The 16,726-nt window shown below is 44.4% G+C and overlaps 1 protein-coding gene and 1 pseudogene across 4 annotated transcripts; both read left to right on the top strand.

The window, feature by feature from the left end:
- Positions 1-3,455: 3,455 nt before the first annotated feature.
- On the top strand, positions 3,456-8,197 carry LOC136505798 (putative pentatricopeptide repeat-containing protein At2g02150). 4 transcript variants are annotated; one of them, XM_066500943.1, is made up of 5 exons: positions 3,456-5,616; positions 5,761-5,835; positions 6,928-7,078; positions 7,725-7,799; positions 8,063-8,125. In XM_066500943.1, exon 1 carries the CDS (start codon positions 3,497-3,499, stop codon positions 5,588-5,590), a length of 2,094 nt encoding a protein of 697 aa, XP_066357040.1. In that variant the 5' UTR covers positions 3,456-3,496; the 3' UTR covers positions 5,591-5,616; positions 5,761-5,835; positions 6,928-7,078; positions 7,725-7,799; positions 8,063-8,125. The 4 variants fall into 4 exon arrangements, with proteins under 4 accessions (XP_066357040.1, XP_066357043.1, XP_066357044.1 ...); XM_066500946.1 differs by lacking the exon at positions 7,725-7,799 and having other exon boundaries at positions 8,063-8,197; XM_066500947.1 differs by having other exon boundaries at positions 3,456-5,607; positions 6,928-7,799; positions 8,063-8,130.
- On the top strand, positions 5,815-10,323 carry LOC136503018 (probable galacturonosyltransferase 7; annotated as a pseudogene).
- The last annotated feature ends 6,403 nt before the right edge of the window (positions 10,324-16,726 follow it).

Here is a 16,726-nt window from a genome sequence, read left to right as displayed (position 1 = left end):
GAATCAAATCAAGCGGAATTATATCGAACACGGTCGGTATATGAAAAATTAATACGGAATAACGACCCGTAGGACTAAGTCATGCTCTCCGGAATTTATGTGTAGCACCGTAAATATTTACCTTGAATCTCCAACCCAAACCCCTTCCTAGATTTTCTAGAAATTACAAAAGGTGACACAAAAATACAAAATCCAATTTGGGCTAAATTTTCCTCCCTCCTCTCCCTACCCTTGGCCCGATGGCCGCTCGGCATGGCAGGCTCGCTGGCAGCAGCCAACGCCCACGCTACATGCAAGCTGCAAGTGCTAGCCACCAGGCGCCCTTCTCAATTTGTACCACCTCGCTTACACAATGGGAGTGAGAGAGCCGATCCTCTAGATAAGAACACCAGCCCACTTCCAAGCGCTCCATGCGTCGTAGTATGCCTTAATTAGGCCGGGCTGTGCCTAGATTGGAATTTCTAACCGAATTTGAAAAACGGTACAATCCGAATAAGGGCCTGTTCGGTTGTCACAGATTGGACCCCTGGAATTATTGCAACCAGGAATGTTGTGCTATTTTTTACTATATTTGATCACCTGGAATAAATCCTGTTGGAATGATGGTTAAACGAACGATCCCTAAACGAATTTGAAAAACGGCACATTCCGAATAAAATGGATGCGGTTTGGTTTGGAGTATTTCCTCACCGTTTTCATCCTTAATGGCGACATTGTGTAACAGAAATTGTGGGCATCCCAGCGAGGGGTAGCATTAGTGAAGTATAGAGATTGCATTCTCTAGTCCAGAGTATAGGCCCCATTATATTAGCTTTGGCTAATCCTATTGTCTTAATACTAATATCAACCAGACACGCTATAAAAACTAAAGTCCCAGACACGCTATAAAACTAGAGAAATCCTAGAAATGTCCATAGAAAAGGCAAACATCTTGCTTCTAAATTACCAATCTATATATACCAATACCACAATAAAAAATAATAGAGCAGCCCCTTAAATATACATCTAAATCACTCATTTGCTAAGGGCTGTTTGGATTTCTCCTCTAAACTTTAGAGCCCTTAATTTTAGAGCTAAAGTTTCTAAATAGTGGTCGTTAGCTCTAAACTTTAACTCACCTCACATATATATACACACGGCAGCACTATTCTACATCAAGCCAAAACTAACTTGAAAAAAAATACTGAGTAGTATTGAACCGCATTCAGTATCAGTCAGCACTATACCTAGTACCATGAAATACTGAAATACGACTACTGAACAGTACTGAATTTTATTTGGTATAACAGCTTGGCATAGAATACTATATATATATTCTACACCTAGAATACTATATATCCATGACTAATAATCTAAATTAGACACCTCCACTACCTCCATTATTATTACAAATAAGATTCCTGAACCTAAATTATTTCCTAACATATATCATTATAAAAAAAATAAAAATACTTCTTATACCCTTGTGTTGTAGAAAAAACTAACTTATATATAATATATAACCTCTAAATTTGAATCTAAATTATGTGTCTCTATTCGAGCAGCGGAGCCACATGGTATTGTTGCTCCATTGAATGCATATCGGGATTACATCCACTTTCTTTTGTATCGTATAATCAAAAGAAATACTATTTACGTCCAGACAGAACATTATTTTTCTCTCACAACAATCAGTCGGAACAGTATTTTGGCTTATTTTTCAGTCCTGCCAAACAGCCCCTCTAAGGCATGTTTGGCACAGCTCGTAATAGCTTCATAAGCTACTTTGAGCTGTTTTTTTGTCAGACACTTATTTTCAAAACAGTTTTCAATAGTAAAGTTGTTTTTCTCCTCCTCTCATAAAGACGTGAGTTGGGATAAAACTGAAAAAGTAGCTTATCCCAATTCTTTCCCCTATTTCGCTCTCTCATCCATATATGAAGTTGTTGGTGCAGCTGTTTTGTCAAACAGTTTTTTTTTTCAAAACAGTTCAACTTCACCTAGAAAAGATGCTTATAAAGCTGTTTTTCCAGGGAAGCTGAGCTTTACTAAATAGGGTCTAAATCGGATATAGATATTGTAGTTGGAGCTATGACAGACAAGCCATAAGATGATATGCTATATCATATAAACTCTAAATTATAATAGCATAAATAAAAAACTATACGTTTCAAAATAGCTAACATAATTATTACGTAAATGTAAAATAATAATACAATTAAAATGCTCTCTATCGAGCGTCCATCTGGCCGGCCGGGACAGACTCGCATGTCCTCGCGCCTCATGCCTCATGTCTCGTGCGGCCCACCCGTGCCTTGTGCCTCGCGCCCCTATCCATGCCTCGTGCCTCGTGCCGCACGCTGCTCTCGCCTCGCATCGCTCGCGCCTCGCGTCGCTTATGCCTCGTGCCCCGCGCTGCACTCCGCCGCACCTTGTGCCTTTCACCCGCACTCGCGTTGCGCACAGCCGAGGTTTGACCTTCGCGTCGTGGCATCGAGCTCCGTGCCCACGTCAAGCTTTGCGTCAATGAGCGTCCAATTGGGGGTTAGCAAGTAGATGAGCACATATTGTAACCGTATATTTCATGCGTTTCAGATATATGTTGCATATGTTTCATCTGGATGTTACAAAAGTAAATCTGGTGTTGCATATGTTGCAATAATTATATATGTATGTTGCAAGTGTATGTTTCTAATTTTTCAGCCGTTTCAAACGATGTTGCAAGTTTTTATCTGGACGTTGCATATGTTGCACTAACTATACATGTATGCTGCAAGTGTATGTTTTAAATATTTGAAACGTATGTTGGAAATATTTTATCTGGATATTGCATATGTTGCAATGCCATACACACATGTTGCAAGCGTATGTTGTAAATGTTTCTGTTTCGGACATATGTTGCAGCAAATGCTTTTATGTTGCAAGTGTTTCATGAGCAGGCACAACAGAGGGGCGCAGGCGAAGGTTGTCCCTTTGGGCGCAGCGGTCCCCGTGTTCGCATGGGAAACGAAACGGGTGCGGTAGCAGGCGTGGAGCACAAAGTTGCATCCATGAGCGTGGCAGCGGACGTTGAGCATGAAGCTGCATATATGAGCCGACAGCAAGTGTAGAGCACAAAGCTGCATTCATAGGCAGACAATAGGCGCGGAGCACGCGGTGAAGCAAAGTGCAAAGCTACATCTATAGACAAGCAGCAAGCGCAGAGCAGCACAAGGCGAAACAGAGCACCAACCTGCATGTGCGCCATCCTTATTGAAAACGCCCGACGGACGCCGCGTCCGCACGCCGGAGCCAGTCTCTCCGTTCTTTTTTTTTTTTATAGTATAGTATCAGCATTAACATTCTGTTCCTGGTATCTAAGACAACAACAAATGTAATTTCCTTTCAAAACACACACACCGAATGTAGTTTTTTTTTTTTTTAAATGGGGAAACAAAACCCCTCAACTCAAAACCCTACACTCTCCATGGCCTGATTCCCTTCCCCCTCGCCGCCGCCGGAGGGAGGCGGTCAAACGATGCTATCCCTCCCCCTAGGCCGCCGCCACCTCCCCCGCCTCTGCGCTCGCCGGAACCCTACCTTCCTGCGCCTCACCATCGCCGCCGCCCTCTCCACCACCCCTACCGTCGCCTCCGGCGCCGCCGCCACTCCCATCTCCGACCGCCTACGCGTCCTCCGCTCCCTCCACGCCGTCGCCCCTGACCACCTCCTCTCCCACCCGCTCCCCTCCTCCGCGCACGTCTGCCTTGCCGCCCACTTCGCTGCCCGCGCCCGCTTCTTCGCGCACTCCCGCCGTCTCCTCTCCCGCCTGCTTGGTGCTGGCCACCGGCCCCACCTCGCCGCCTCCCTCGTCGACCTCCTCCACCGCGCGGCCCTCTCGCTGGGTCCCCGCCGCAGCGCGCTACCGTCCGTCGTCGACACCCTCCTCTCCCTGCTCGCCGACCACGGCCTCCTCGACGACGCCGTCCGCGCCCTTGCCCGCCTGCGGCAGCTGCGGGTGCCCCCGAACACCCGTACCTGCAACCACATTCTCCTGCGCCTCGCCCGCAGCCGCCAAGGCGGGCTCGTCAGGCGGCTCTTCGACCAGCTGCCCGCGCCCAACGTGTTCACGTTCAATATCGTGATTGATTTTCTGTGCAAGGAGGGAGAGCTTGTGGAAGCGAGGGCACTGTTCGTGAGGATGAAGGTGATGGGCTGCTCGCCGGATGTTGTCACTTACAATTCTTTGATTGACGGGCACGGCAAGTGTGGGGAGCTGGAGGAGGTGGAGCGGTTGGTGTCAGAGATGAGGAAGTCTGGATGTGCAGCTGATGTTGTGACGTACAATGCATTGATCAATTGCTTTTCCAAATTCGGGAATATGGAGAAGGCGTACAGCTACTTTGGGGAGATGAAGAGGCAGGGAGTGATGGCAAATGTGGTTACATTTAGCACTTTTGTTGATGCATTTTGCAAAGAAGGGTTGGTCTGGGAGGCAATGAAGCTGTTTGCACAGATGAGGGTGAGGGGGATGATGCCAAATGAGTTCACTTATACTTCATTGGTCGATGGCACTTGCAAGGCAGGGAGGCTAGGTGACGCCATTGTATTGCTTGATGAAATGGTGCATCAGGGGTTGGTGCCAAATGAGGTGACATACACTGTTACGGTCGATGGCCTTTGCAAAGAGGGTAAGGTTGCTGAAGCAGAAAATGTTTTGAGTCTGATGGAGAGAGCTGGTGTTAAAGCCAACGAGTTGCTCTACACTACGCTGATCCATGGGCACTTCATGAATAAGAACAGTGAGAGGTCTCTGGATTTGTTGAATGAGATGAAGAAAAAAGGAATGGAACTGGATGTCTCTCTCTATGGCACTCTCATTTGGGGTCTCTGTAAAGTTCAAAAGGTGGATGAAGCTAAGAGCCTCTTACATAAAATGGATGGCTGTGGTTTGAGACCTAATAATGTCATTTATACGACAATAATGGATGCCTTCTTTAAAGCTGGAAAAGAGTCAGAGGCCGTTGCCTTATTCCACAAAATTCTGGATTCTGGGTTCCAACCTAATGTTGTTACTTATTGTGCATTAATTGATGGATTGTGCAAAGCAGGATCAATCTCTGAGGCCATCTCCCATTTTAATAAAATGAGAGAGTTAGGCCTGGATCCAAATGTACAAGCTTACACCGCCTTAATTGATGGTTTTTGCAAGATTGGTTCCTTGAATAAGGCTGTGCACTTGATGAATGAAATGGTTGACAAGGGTATGTCTCTTGACAAAGTTGTGTACACATCTCTTATTGATGGGTACATGAAGCAGGGAAATCTCCAGGATGCCTTTGCACTCAAGGCCAAGATGATTGAAAGTGGTTTGCAACTTGATCTCTATTGCTACACTTGTTTTATCTCGGGCTTCTGTAATATGAATATGATGCAAGAAGCTAGAGGAGTTCTTTCAGAAATGATTGGGGCTGGCATTATTCCTGATAAGACGGTTTACAACTGTCTGATAAGAAAATACCAGAAATTGGGAAACATGGAGGAAGCCTCAAGTCTTCAGAATGAAATGGAAAGTGGTTTAAGCTTTTGCACAGAAGATGATACTGCTTCTGGTTCTGGTTGTGAAACCTGATCTTGTGGTTGTACATGGTATAAAGGGTCAGTTTTTCTTTTCTTTTGATATAGTATCAACATTTCGGCACTCTCCCCGTGCAGAAATTTATTGCAAGTAATTAATTACATATTCCTCTCGGATTACAATCCTGAATCCTGCCTTGTGCTTGGGGTTGTTTTACTTACTAGGAGCTGGCCGGCCTTGGGGCGCGTGGCAAGCAACATCTGGAGAATGGGGCTGCCATGAAGCACAAGCTGCTCAAGGTTACAATCCCTGCCTGCTACACTGCTTATGCGTTCACATTCCACGCTCTAGCTAGTCCTGGCAGAAACTGTAATTGTGTGGCAGTATGGAGCATTTTTGTTTGTGTTTTATACAGTATGTCAGAGAAAGACAGCAATCAAGTTGAATCCTTTCTTGCTGGCTGCTTTCGGAGAGAAATTAAGCTACTTGCCTCTGCTGATTTAGTGTGTTCATGCGCCTCGCGCGAGCACGTGTTGTGCGGACGTCTGCTGCTGTATGTGTGCTGTGACGCTTAACAACCTACCGCCTCCGTCTCCTTTCTCAAGTCGCTATTCTTGGAGTGGGCGGAGGTGGCAACCCAAAATTGTTTCTCTCATCATGCCTTGACATGCCATGCCTCAGTTTGCTATTCTTGGAGTAGGTGGCAACCCAAAATTGTTTCTTTCATCATGCCTTGACAAGTTGACATGCATGCTTCTGATGAAATGTACACAAAATTGCTGTTGCTGGCAAGATGCCCTCTTGCTGTACCTTCTCTTTTTTTGGAGACAATTTGGTTTGCCTTGTTATCTATTTTCTGTAGCCACCTTTATGTCAATAAGGGGCGTACCCAGTGCAGAGAGCTCCCGCTCTGTGCAGGGTCTGGGGAAGGGTGTCAGTGGCAAGCCTTACCCTCGCTTGTGCAATGCGAGGAGACCGCGACTCGAACCCGGGACCTTCCGGTCACAGGCGGTAAGACTCTACCGCTTGCACCAGGCCCGCCCTTCTCCTTTGTGTCAATCCATAGCTGAATTAAAAGAGTGGACACCACATACTCTTACATATCCTCTGAGTTAACAGTGTTTCGCAGGATATATTGTTTCAGTATTAAGTAGTGATATCAAAATAGATCAATTGGTTGTGGTGCAGTGTGGCCAATGCTGGTGATGAAACTTTGCTCAAGTCTGCAAACTGTGCACAACTATCTAGCTAGATGGATCACTTTGTCACATTGACGTTACCTGGCTCACCTAAAAGGCTAAAACCATCATCAGGAGCCTGCTGTACTGAAATTTCTGATGGTTTCTTTTCAATCTTGACTAACCTCCTCTCTTTTCTGACTGTGTATCCAGGATGTTTCCAACAAGGTGTCTGGATCTAATGGGATTTCGGCTGAGAGATCTATAGATCAAAGAGTAATAAGGATCTATCAAATCAAAAGCAAAGCTTAAGGGTGCCTTTTCTCTTTAATTGGACTAAACATAGACACCTTCAAAAGTAAAGGTAAGAATTAGGAGAGTACAAACAGCGAGTCATTGCTATCATCCATCGAACTGTAGTCAGTCGTGTTTCAGGACCTCGTACTCCCAAAAGGTATCAATTGAAGGACTTGTCAAAACTGCAACCTCTTATTTTTCTTACATTTTAGGATTCGGCAGTCTGCAGCTCTTCATTTTTCATATTTGAAAAATTAGTCGAGTAGCCTCAAGGGCTTGTGGTGCCCAAAATGGTGAGCTCAGTTTGTTGTGCTTCTATTGACGTGACCATTTAATCACTGGGGCTTCACAGTCAATAATTTTCATGAATATATACAGTAAACACAAATGTGATGATAGGAACATTGGTGTCCCTCGGTTTGGCATCAGTAATAATCTTGTGCGTTGCTTCTATGGGTTGAACTTCCAGTGAGATTTTACAAATAAAGTTGATAGGCTACATTTTGCACATTCACATATGCTAGTAAGATGGTTTTCTTTCTAAGTAGTAAATACTTTAAATCAGGTAACAATGCATGTTGTGGTGCAATGCAATGTGCAGTTGTGTTCCCTTAAACATACTGTATGTTTTTTTTCACCTTCTATAAGATTTACCCATGATTCCATGGTAAAGAAGTTAGTGAAGAATTTTGTATTGACTCTGAGCTTTTTAGGTCCTGGGAGATGTACAAGGAGGTCATAGTACCACTCAGACATTTAAGGACGTATTGATAAAGTATTACTTAGTGGTGAGATTAGTGTTGCATATAATGTTTTACAATATTTATCAGTTAGACATAACGATATATGTATATGTATTCGTTGTTAGTTATTTAGAAAACCTCTTGTTGTGAAGGCCAATCTTAATTAGTTCAAGTATTGCCACACAGTTTTCAAAGTTGGTGCAGGATATGACTCCTGTGCTCTTGAGAGGATCTGTGCTTTCAGAACAGAGTCGTCTTCAGTTTTTTTTTGTTTTCTATCATAGGAAACTTAATTTGTTTTGTGACAGGATCCTACTGTTAATGGAAAAGAGAACCATGGTCAAGAGGCAGTGCATGAGGAGAATACCAAGTCCTGTGAACATGAATATGGAAGTTACTGCCTCTGGTCTACTGAACATAGGGAATTAATGAAGGATGCCATTGTCAAGAGGCTTAATGATCAACTTTTTATGCAAAGAGCTCATTATCCTAGTGTTGCAAAATTGAAGCAACAGGAAAGATTTACATGTGAACTGAAGCAAAACATTCAAGAGCTTGAACGCATGCTGAGTGACACCATCACAGATGCTGATCTTCCACCATTGTTAGTCTCGTCTTAGCTTTAAAATCATATGTGTTTTTTCTTTGTTTTTCATATAACCTTTTGCACTAAATAAATGAATTATATGTGGCTAGTGCAATCCATTAACATGGCTTTGTTTCTTGTCTTAGTTCTGTGTCTGCATTTCTTCAAGCAATAAAGGATGAGCATACACAATTATGATGTTTGTGACTTAATTGTGATAAAATAATGCACTGCAATATTTTTTTTTTAAATTATATTCTCAAAATATTTCTGGTGGCAATGACTGGTTACTCTTTTCAGTTTTGCAGAGAAGCTGGGGAAGATGGAGCACACAATTGAGCGAGCTGAGTCTTGTGAAGTAGGATGCTCGATTGTTGAACGGAAACTTAGGCAGCTACTTGATATTACCGAAGATGAAGCTTATTTCCATACAAGGCAGAGTGCATTTCTATATCATCTTGGGGTCCAGACTACGCCGAAAACTCACCATTGCTTGAACATGAGATTGACAGTAGAATATTCATACTTGGAGGCAACTGTTTGTGTAACTTACAATGAGGACAACCAGAAGCTCTCTAAGGATGTAGATTCCCTTGAGATGCAACAATTATGGCCTGCAGAGGAATTTCGTGTCACAATTCTTAATCATTCTTAACCTTCCCAGAGGCAGATGAAAACTGAGTACATATGTATTTTCGGCCATTCAAGTTTCCTCTTGCCTGACCTTCCTACCTTGAACAGAGTAGTTGTTCTGGAAGATGATTTGATTGTGCAGAAAAATTTGTTATCTTTGTGGAACCTTGATATGGGTAGTAAAGTGATCGGCGCTGTCCAGTTCTGGTGAAGTGAGATTAGGGCAGTTGAAACCATAGCAGACCATAATGTCAATACTAATTCATGTGTGTGGTTGTCTGGCCTGAATGTCATTGAATTGGATAAATGGAGGGACACCGGCATTACCAGTTTGTATGATTAATCGCTCTAAAAGGTCAGTAGAACTCACCATTCACATTGAATTATCAATTGCTGTCTCATGAAAATCTGTGGTTTCCATGTAGTATCCCCTAGTCCTATCCTTTTGCTATAATTTCCTTGTCTTATGTCTAAAAGGCAGCTGCCATGTGATCTATTAACTTCGCTTTTTTGCAGTTGCGAAAGAACAGCCTGAAATCACAGCAACCGCAAGCACTTGCTGCAAGTTTACTTGCCTTTCAAGTTCTAGTATATCCTTTCGAAGATTCATGGGTTCAATCAGGCCTTGGACATGATTGTGGAATCAGTTATGTCAACATAGAAAAGGCTGCTAGTCTGCAGTATAATGGTGTGATGAAACCTTGGCTTGACTTGGGGCTGCATGATTATAACTTATAAGAGCTACTGGCAGAGGTACATGACTAGTGCCTAATGGAGAGAAGTTCATGACCGAATGCAATATTCACTAATTAATAGGACATGATATGCACCAAACACTCATTTTTGGGCATTTGAACCACAGATTTCATGGGTTTTGCTTAAATGATGAGGTTATCATGAAAATAAACAGAATTGCTCCTGGCCTGCAGTTTCTATGATGACTCAAACACACCCCTGTTGAGGCAGTGCTCAAAGACCAAAAGGAGAATAGGATGAAATACTTTCTGCACAAACTGACAATGTAGCCATAACAGCGTCTACTATGTCCGAAGGACAGCAGCGTGAAACCTATGAATTATGATTTTTTTACCAAGACGTAATATAGATTATTTCACACTATTCATCAAGTTTTGATGATTTTTTTCCATATGCAGCTTGGCACTGCAAAAGTGCAGTTCCTTGCTGCTCATTTTTGGTTTAAAATCGTTGGTGCTATTCTTTTTGCTTACTGTGCAAGAGCAATACTGAGGGAGTCCAATGTCGACTGCGGCACAGCATGTACAGTACAGGAAACAGCAAATGATACTTGCTTGTAATTCTTAGCAGCAAGGCTTGCATTTGTTACTGTTAGATGTTGATAGCCCATTGGCGGCATAACAAATGGTTGTCTGTTCTGCTCAATGGCTTTCTTTTTTTATTTTGTGGATTTATTAGGTTCCTTTTGTTGTGCAAATCTCAGAAAGGCGAGTGCCGGGCTTGCTTGACATAGCTACTGACTTTTTGGAGCGGTGCATCACATCGGCCTTGCTAACAGTTTTATTTTATAAGCTTTATTAGCTATCGTCTTAATAAATACACTAGGTAGTAGTAAAATTTGCATATAGGAGATCGTTTTTGTTGTCCAAAACGTTGCACATTTACAAGAGTAGGAAGTAATTAGCCCTACTCCAAAATTTGCTTTGACCAATGAAAGCCTCCGACGTCCAAGCAAGATTGCGTTTGATGTTAGTCACTGAACCTGCTCGATTGCCTCAGCGTGTCGATCTCTATCAGTCTGTTCGTTTGGTTGTGGCTTATCGTAAACGATCGTAAATTTTTAGCCGGAACAGTATTTTTCTCTCACACAAACCAGCCAGCAGTATTTTTTCGCGAACCAGCAACGAAACGAACCAGCCAACCGAACAAGCTATATATATACAACCCAGATTGTGACAGTTTGTAACAGAAATGGTGGCCCCCACCCAGAGAGGGGTACCAACAGTGATGTTATAGAGAGTGCCTTCTCTAATCTGGAATGTCTTCCCATTATATTACGGTAATGCTATATGTCTGGCGTCCGACGCGCTTCTTCACCTTCGGACGCTGCTCACGCTCCTCCACTCGCTCCCCTTGCCCTATCCTCATCCATCTGCCTAACGTCGCTCAGCCCGCTCCATACGGAGACGCTCGCCGCCGCTCCCTCCTGAGCCGCTCGCGGCGACGCCCCACCCAAGCCGTGTGCCCCCCGCCCGTCGCCCCTCCTCCCGCCGCGACCCCCATCCCACAGGAGAGGAGGGCGACAGTGGCGGCTTCCGGCGAGCCGCCCCTCTCTCCCTCCCTCCCCCCTCACTCCTTCCCTCCGCGACCTCCATGTCACTGGAGAGGAGGGCGATGGCGGTGGCTTTCGACAAGCCGCCCCTCCCTCCCTCCCTCCCTCCCTCCCTCCCTCCGTGACCTCAATGCCACCAGAGAAGAGGGCGACGGCGGCGGCTTCCGGCGAGGTAGGTGGGTCCTTCTCTGGATGTAAGTCGTCCTCCTCCACCTCCTCCTCTAGATCTGAGCCCTCCTCCTCCTCCTCTGGATCTAAGGGATGCGACGGTGGATAGGGTTCCGGCGAGCTCTCGGGGTCAGATCTCGCTGTGTTGCAATGGTTTTTTTTTGATGTTGCAACAGATGATTTCGAATGTTGCAATGGGATTTTTTTGGGTTGTTGCAACAGATGTTTTTGCGATGTTACAGTAGTACTGCTTGAGATGTTGCAGTATGTTTTCAGTTGCTTCAATCTCATGTTGCAGTAGTTGGTCCATATTGTTGCAAGTGTTTTTATTTCGAGCGTTTGTTTCATATGCTTCACACCAGTGTTGCAATAATATGTTTCAAATGTTTCAGTTCCTTCAACCTATTTTTGCAGCAGTTAGTTCGGTGTTGTTGCAATAATATGTTCATGGTGTTTCAGTTGCTTCAGCCTAATGTTTCAGCTGTTGTTCCTTGCTGTTGCAATAATATGTTCATAGTGTTTTAACTGCTTCATCCCAATGTTGCAGCTGTTGCTCATTGTTGTTGCAATATATATGTTTCATGGTGTTTCAGCTGCTTCAGCCTAATGTTGTAGTAGTTGTTTTCGTGTTGTTGCATGTGTTTTTATTCTAGCTTTCTATGTTGTTTGGCAGGGGAGGGACGAGCCAGGACAGACGAGTGCGCGTGGTTCGCCGGGGCCAAGCGGGCGGAGGTGCTGGGGTCGGCGGACGCGGGGGTGCTGTGGCCATGGGGGGCGCCGTGCATGCATCATGCTCGTCGCGTGCGTGGGGCGGACGCGACGGGCTGCAGGGCGATCTGGGGGCGTGCGGACTCGCGCCACACAGAGGCTAGCGTGGCTCTTCGTAGGCATCGCGGGTCACAGGTTCGTCGGTGTTAGTGGGGCTCTTCGTTCGACGAAGACGCAACATCGGCAGTTCGCACGGGCGCTTGATCTCCGGGCGGCGGCGTCGGTCCATGTTGCTGCCTCGGCCTCGTACCATCGCCAGCGGGTCCGCTCCTTGCGCGCGTCGCCGGGGGTGTGCTGGTAGCGTGCGGTGCGGAACTAGGGAAGGGGCACGTGCTAGGGGAGGGCGGACTAGGAAGCGGACGAGGGGGGTCGAGCGCTGAGGGGTGTCCGGATGCTAGCACCCGGATCGGACGTCCGGGCGCTAGCAGTTCCCATTATATTAGCTTCGACTAATCCTATCGTCTTCGCACAAATTTCAAAAAGGCATGCTAAAGAACTAGAGAAAACCTAGAAATGTCCATAGAAAAGGCAAAGATCTTCTTGCTTCTAATTACCCACTTATGTATACCATAATATAGCCCTGTAAATATATACATTGGATACCTTGACTGGATTCGCTCAAAATTTCAAGCCCGCCGAAAAGATCTAGAGTGAGGAAAGTGGCAGACTTGATCCTTCAAAATCCAAGGGGCTGGAACGAACCCCTAATAAGGAAAACGTTCCTTTTTCATGAAGCTGGGGAAATTCTCAATATTAGAATTCCAGATAATGAGGGTGATGACATTCTTGCTTGGCATTTTGAAAAGAACGGCATCTTCTCTGTTAGAAGTGCATACAGACTTGTTATGGAAGACAGATTCAGAAACTCTTGTGATACTAGCACCTCTGCAGACAGGAATTTTTTTGATGCAATATGGACAAGCCCTGTGCCGCAAAAAGTAAAAATCTTCATATGGAAATTGGCCCGTAATGGTCTTGGTGTCCAATCAAATAGACTGAGCCACCACCTGATCCCATATGCAACCTGCTCTATTTGTGGTACGGAACCTGAAAATGGACACCATTCTATGGTTCACTGTACTTTTGCCTCTTCACTAAGACATGCTCTACGCCGGTCATGGAGCCTTCCTGATGACCGGACCTTTATGTATACGGACCTGACGAGGGAATTATGTATTTGGCGTCAGGAATTATGTATTTGGCACTAAAACAAATTAGTCTTTTGTATTTGGCACTAAAAAAATTTAAACTTTTTTTATCTAGCATTAAGTTAAAATTTCCTTCCTAGATAGCACTGCCGTCCATTTGGGCTAGTAACGACGTCAAGTGTATGGTAAAATAACATGAATGCTCTTCTTTGTAGCAGAAATACATGATGCCAAATAGGAAAATAATAGATGAACAGGTTGTCAAATAAGAAAATTATAAATATCACAAATATATTGTGAACTAAAACATAGGATTTTGATAATCGAAGTCTGCAAATAAATAAATAATAAATTTTAAATTATAAGGCAAGAGCAGGTCCCGCTGGGGTAAGCTTAGCATGGGAGGGATTTGCCCTATCTAGTTAGCTTGGTCAGAAATTGTTTGATGCAGTTTAGACTCTCGCTCATCTCAGTTTGGTCAGTCCTATATTCTTTTCAGATCATCGCAAGACATGAAGACAACAACAAACAAATATTTCTCCACAAATGCTTAGAATAGTACATGTTTGAGCATCTAGTGTCACAGCCAATCATCTAGAGTTCTCCACAATTGAATATTAGAAGTATACAAGTACTCATATTTCTCGCTCAATCACCAAAACTACGAATTATTCAATAAAGGACTTCGCTGGGAGCACTGCTTGTCTTCCCAAGCTGTTGGATGATATAGCCAGCTGAACTGGGTTAGCACAAAAAAAAGCATTGCAAATCTCAAAAATAACAACTGCAAGAAAACTCTATCCCGTTCCAGATCCAAGAACATGCCCCCGCAATCCTCCTGATCTGGCCTGGGGAGGCTGCCCCGTGACCTGTGTGCCGGGAGCCGCCACCGCGCCGCCTCTGCCCCGCTGCTGTCTGGCCGGAGGGGCCGCACCGCCTCTGCCACGCCACGGGCTGGCTGGAGCGCTGGCCCGTGCCACGGCCTGGCTCCGCCGGGTGAGGTCGTGGTGCAGCTGGTGCTGGGCGCCGCCGGCCGCGAGATCCTCTGCTCCATCGTCTCCTCATTCTTCCATCAATCTAGGGTTTGATGTTTTTTTTTTCGGGGAAGAAAGTCACGGGAGACATGAGCGCTCGGCCGCTCGGGAAGTCGAGGGAGAAATTGGATGCGTGAGTAACAGAGGGTATGTTGGTCACACTAAGAAAAAACTGACACGGTCAAAATAGTCAACTAACATATGAATGGATCGAATGGACGGTAGTGCCGTATAGGGAAGAAAATTTAACTTGGTGCCATATAAAGAAGTTCGAATTTTTAAGTGCCAAATACGAAAGACCGCTTTGTTTCAGTGCCAAATACATAATTCCCTCTTGGATTTTAGCTCTTCTCAATAGCGTCAACAAAGACATAAAAGTAAAGCTGATGCTGCTGTTTTGGAGAATCTGGCATCACCAGAACGACAATGTTTTTGGGAATCACCGGAACAACAATGTTTTTGGGAATGGCCAATGCCCCATCTCAGTTTCAGTTGATTTTTTGGAAAATTATCTCCTTTGCCTGCATATTGAAGGGGCTACTACACCTCCAGCCGATGTAAAAGGGAAAACCCCCTGCCCATCTAATATAGATACCCTGTACCAGAATGGTCCAAAAACAACGAACCAGAGAAGGTTTCCATGGACACCCACCCTCCGGAATGGATCAAACTTAATGTAGATGCAGGCTCTGATCCTATGACACGACAAACAGGGCTGGGTTATGTTGCAAGGAATCATCTGAGTATGGTGGTCTTCTCAGGGGTGGACTAGTTCGTAAGGCTCTATCGACCTTCACAGGACCCATATGGGTGGAATCTGACAACATTGCTACGGTTCAGGCTCTAAATTGTAATACACAAATCGATCCCCTAGCTGCATTGTGACAGAACCGCTCAATTTATACAAGATTAAGTATGAATGTCCCCGTTAAACACGTTGACACACGTATACCGTCACTTATATAAACCCAGTAGTTCATCGAGTACCATAAAGGCCTCGATAAATCAACTTCACAACTAAGATCGTACTTGATTAAGCAAATACCTATCACATACATAGAGTTTGCAGCGGAAATAATATTACAATAGGGTCACAAATAATTAATACAAGTTCAGTTTTAAATCCAATAGGTTAAAACAACATAACTTTGAAATAATTATCAAATCATAATTTTGAATCATATTGCTAGCTCTGATGACACCCTCCAACAAAAGCATAGATGAGAAGCAAATACAGAATAGCCCAGCCCACCGGTACTTAGTCACCACCTTCAGCAGACATAGCACTTCACCTGCAACAGGGTGAGATAAAACTCTAAATACTCAATTGTACTCAGCAAGACTTACCCGACAGGAGAAAAATGAAGACTCTAATGATATGCATGGTTTATTTGGTGGAGCTAGTTGGATAGCATAATCTTTTGCAAATGAGCTTACTATGTAAGTCCTTACTTTCAATATTTTAGCATCAAGTTCAGTGAAGCCAATTATAGCTAAGTTTACATCTATCCTGTAACAATCATTTGATTAATAAGTATCACAATAGTAACCATATTCAATTATCATGATCAACAGAACCATCATGTTTCATCAGTTACTAAGACTACCAGACAATGACCAAGTTTCTCACTAACCGGGAGATACGGTGATTCGAATCGATTACATCTAGCTGGGCAATCCCAAACACACACCCATACGAGCCCACATTAGCTCACGTGGGGGCACCATTCACTCCATTCGGCGGTGAGTCTGGACCGTTTCGCAAAACTCATGATCCCCTATCCTCACATGAATTGCTCGAAGCTCGTAGCAAACATGGTCTTGGACCAGTCCCCTTTCTTCGGGCTCTCCTCCCAGCAATGCTAACGGTCCAATATACTCAGCTCGAATGAGCTAATCGGCTTCACAGTCAACTATAACTCAGGGCCCTGTTATGTGTTTGGTACCTTCAATCTCAACTAAGGTCCGACAACGAAGCGGTGCTTAAATGACACAGACGGGATCAAAGAATACATGCCTAGCCGACATCAACAACAACCATAATAGTACCAGATCCCGTCCGGTCTCCAGTTATCCATTATTACCTAGTTCTTTTCCACGATAGCAAATATAGCCAACCGTGTCAGAGTAGCCACCTATGTCTCGTAGGCGACAGGAAATCACCCGACTTCTATCGGTCTAAGCATAGCTAAGCATAGAGCGACCTATACATACTAGTAAGGATACACACACACATATATATATATATATATATTGTAGACAAGGTAAGACATGCAGCAATGGGTTTTAATTCAACTCCTATACTTAATGCACAATACAAAATATAA

Source organism: Miscanthus floridulus, chromosome 14, assembly GCF_019320115.1.
Source record: "Miscanthus floridulus cultivar M001 chromosome 14, ASM1932011v1, whole genome shotgun sequence".
Taxonomy (NCBI): domain Eukaryota; kingdom Viridiplantae; phylum Streptophyta; class Magnoliopsida; order Poales; family Poaceae; genus Miscanthus; species Miscanthus floridulus.
The sequence above is the reverse complement of the archived record's forward strand: the minus strand, read 5'-3'. Positions and strand labels throughout refer to the sequence as shown.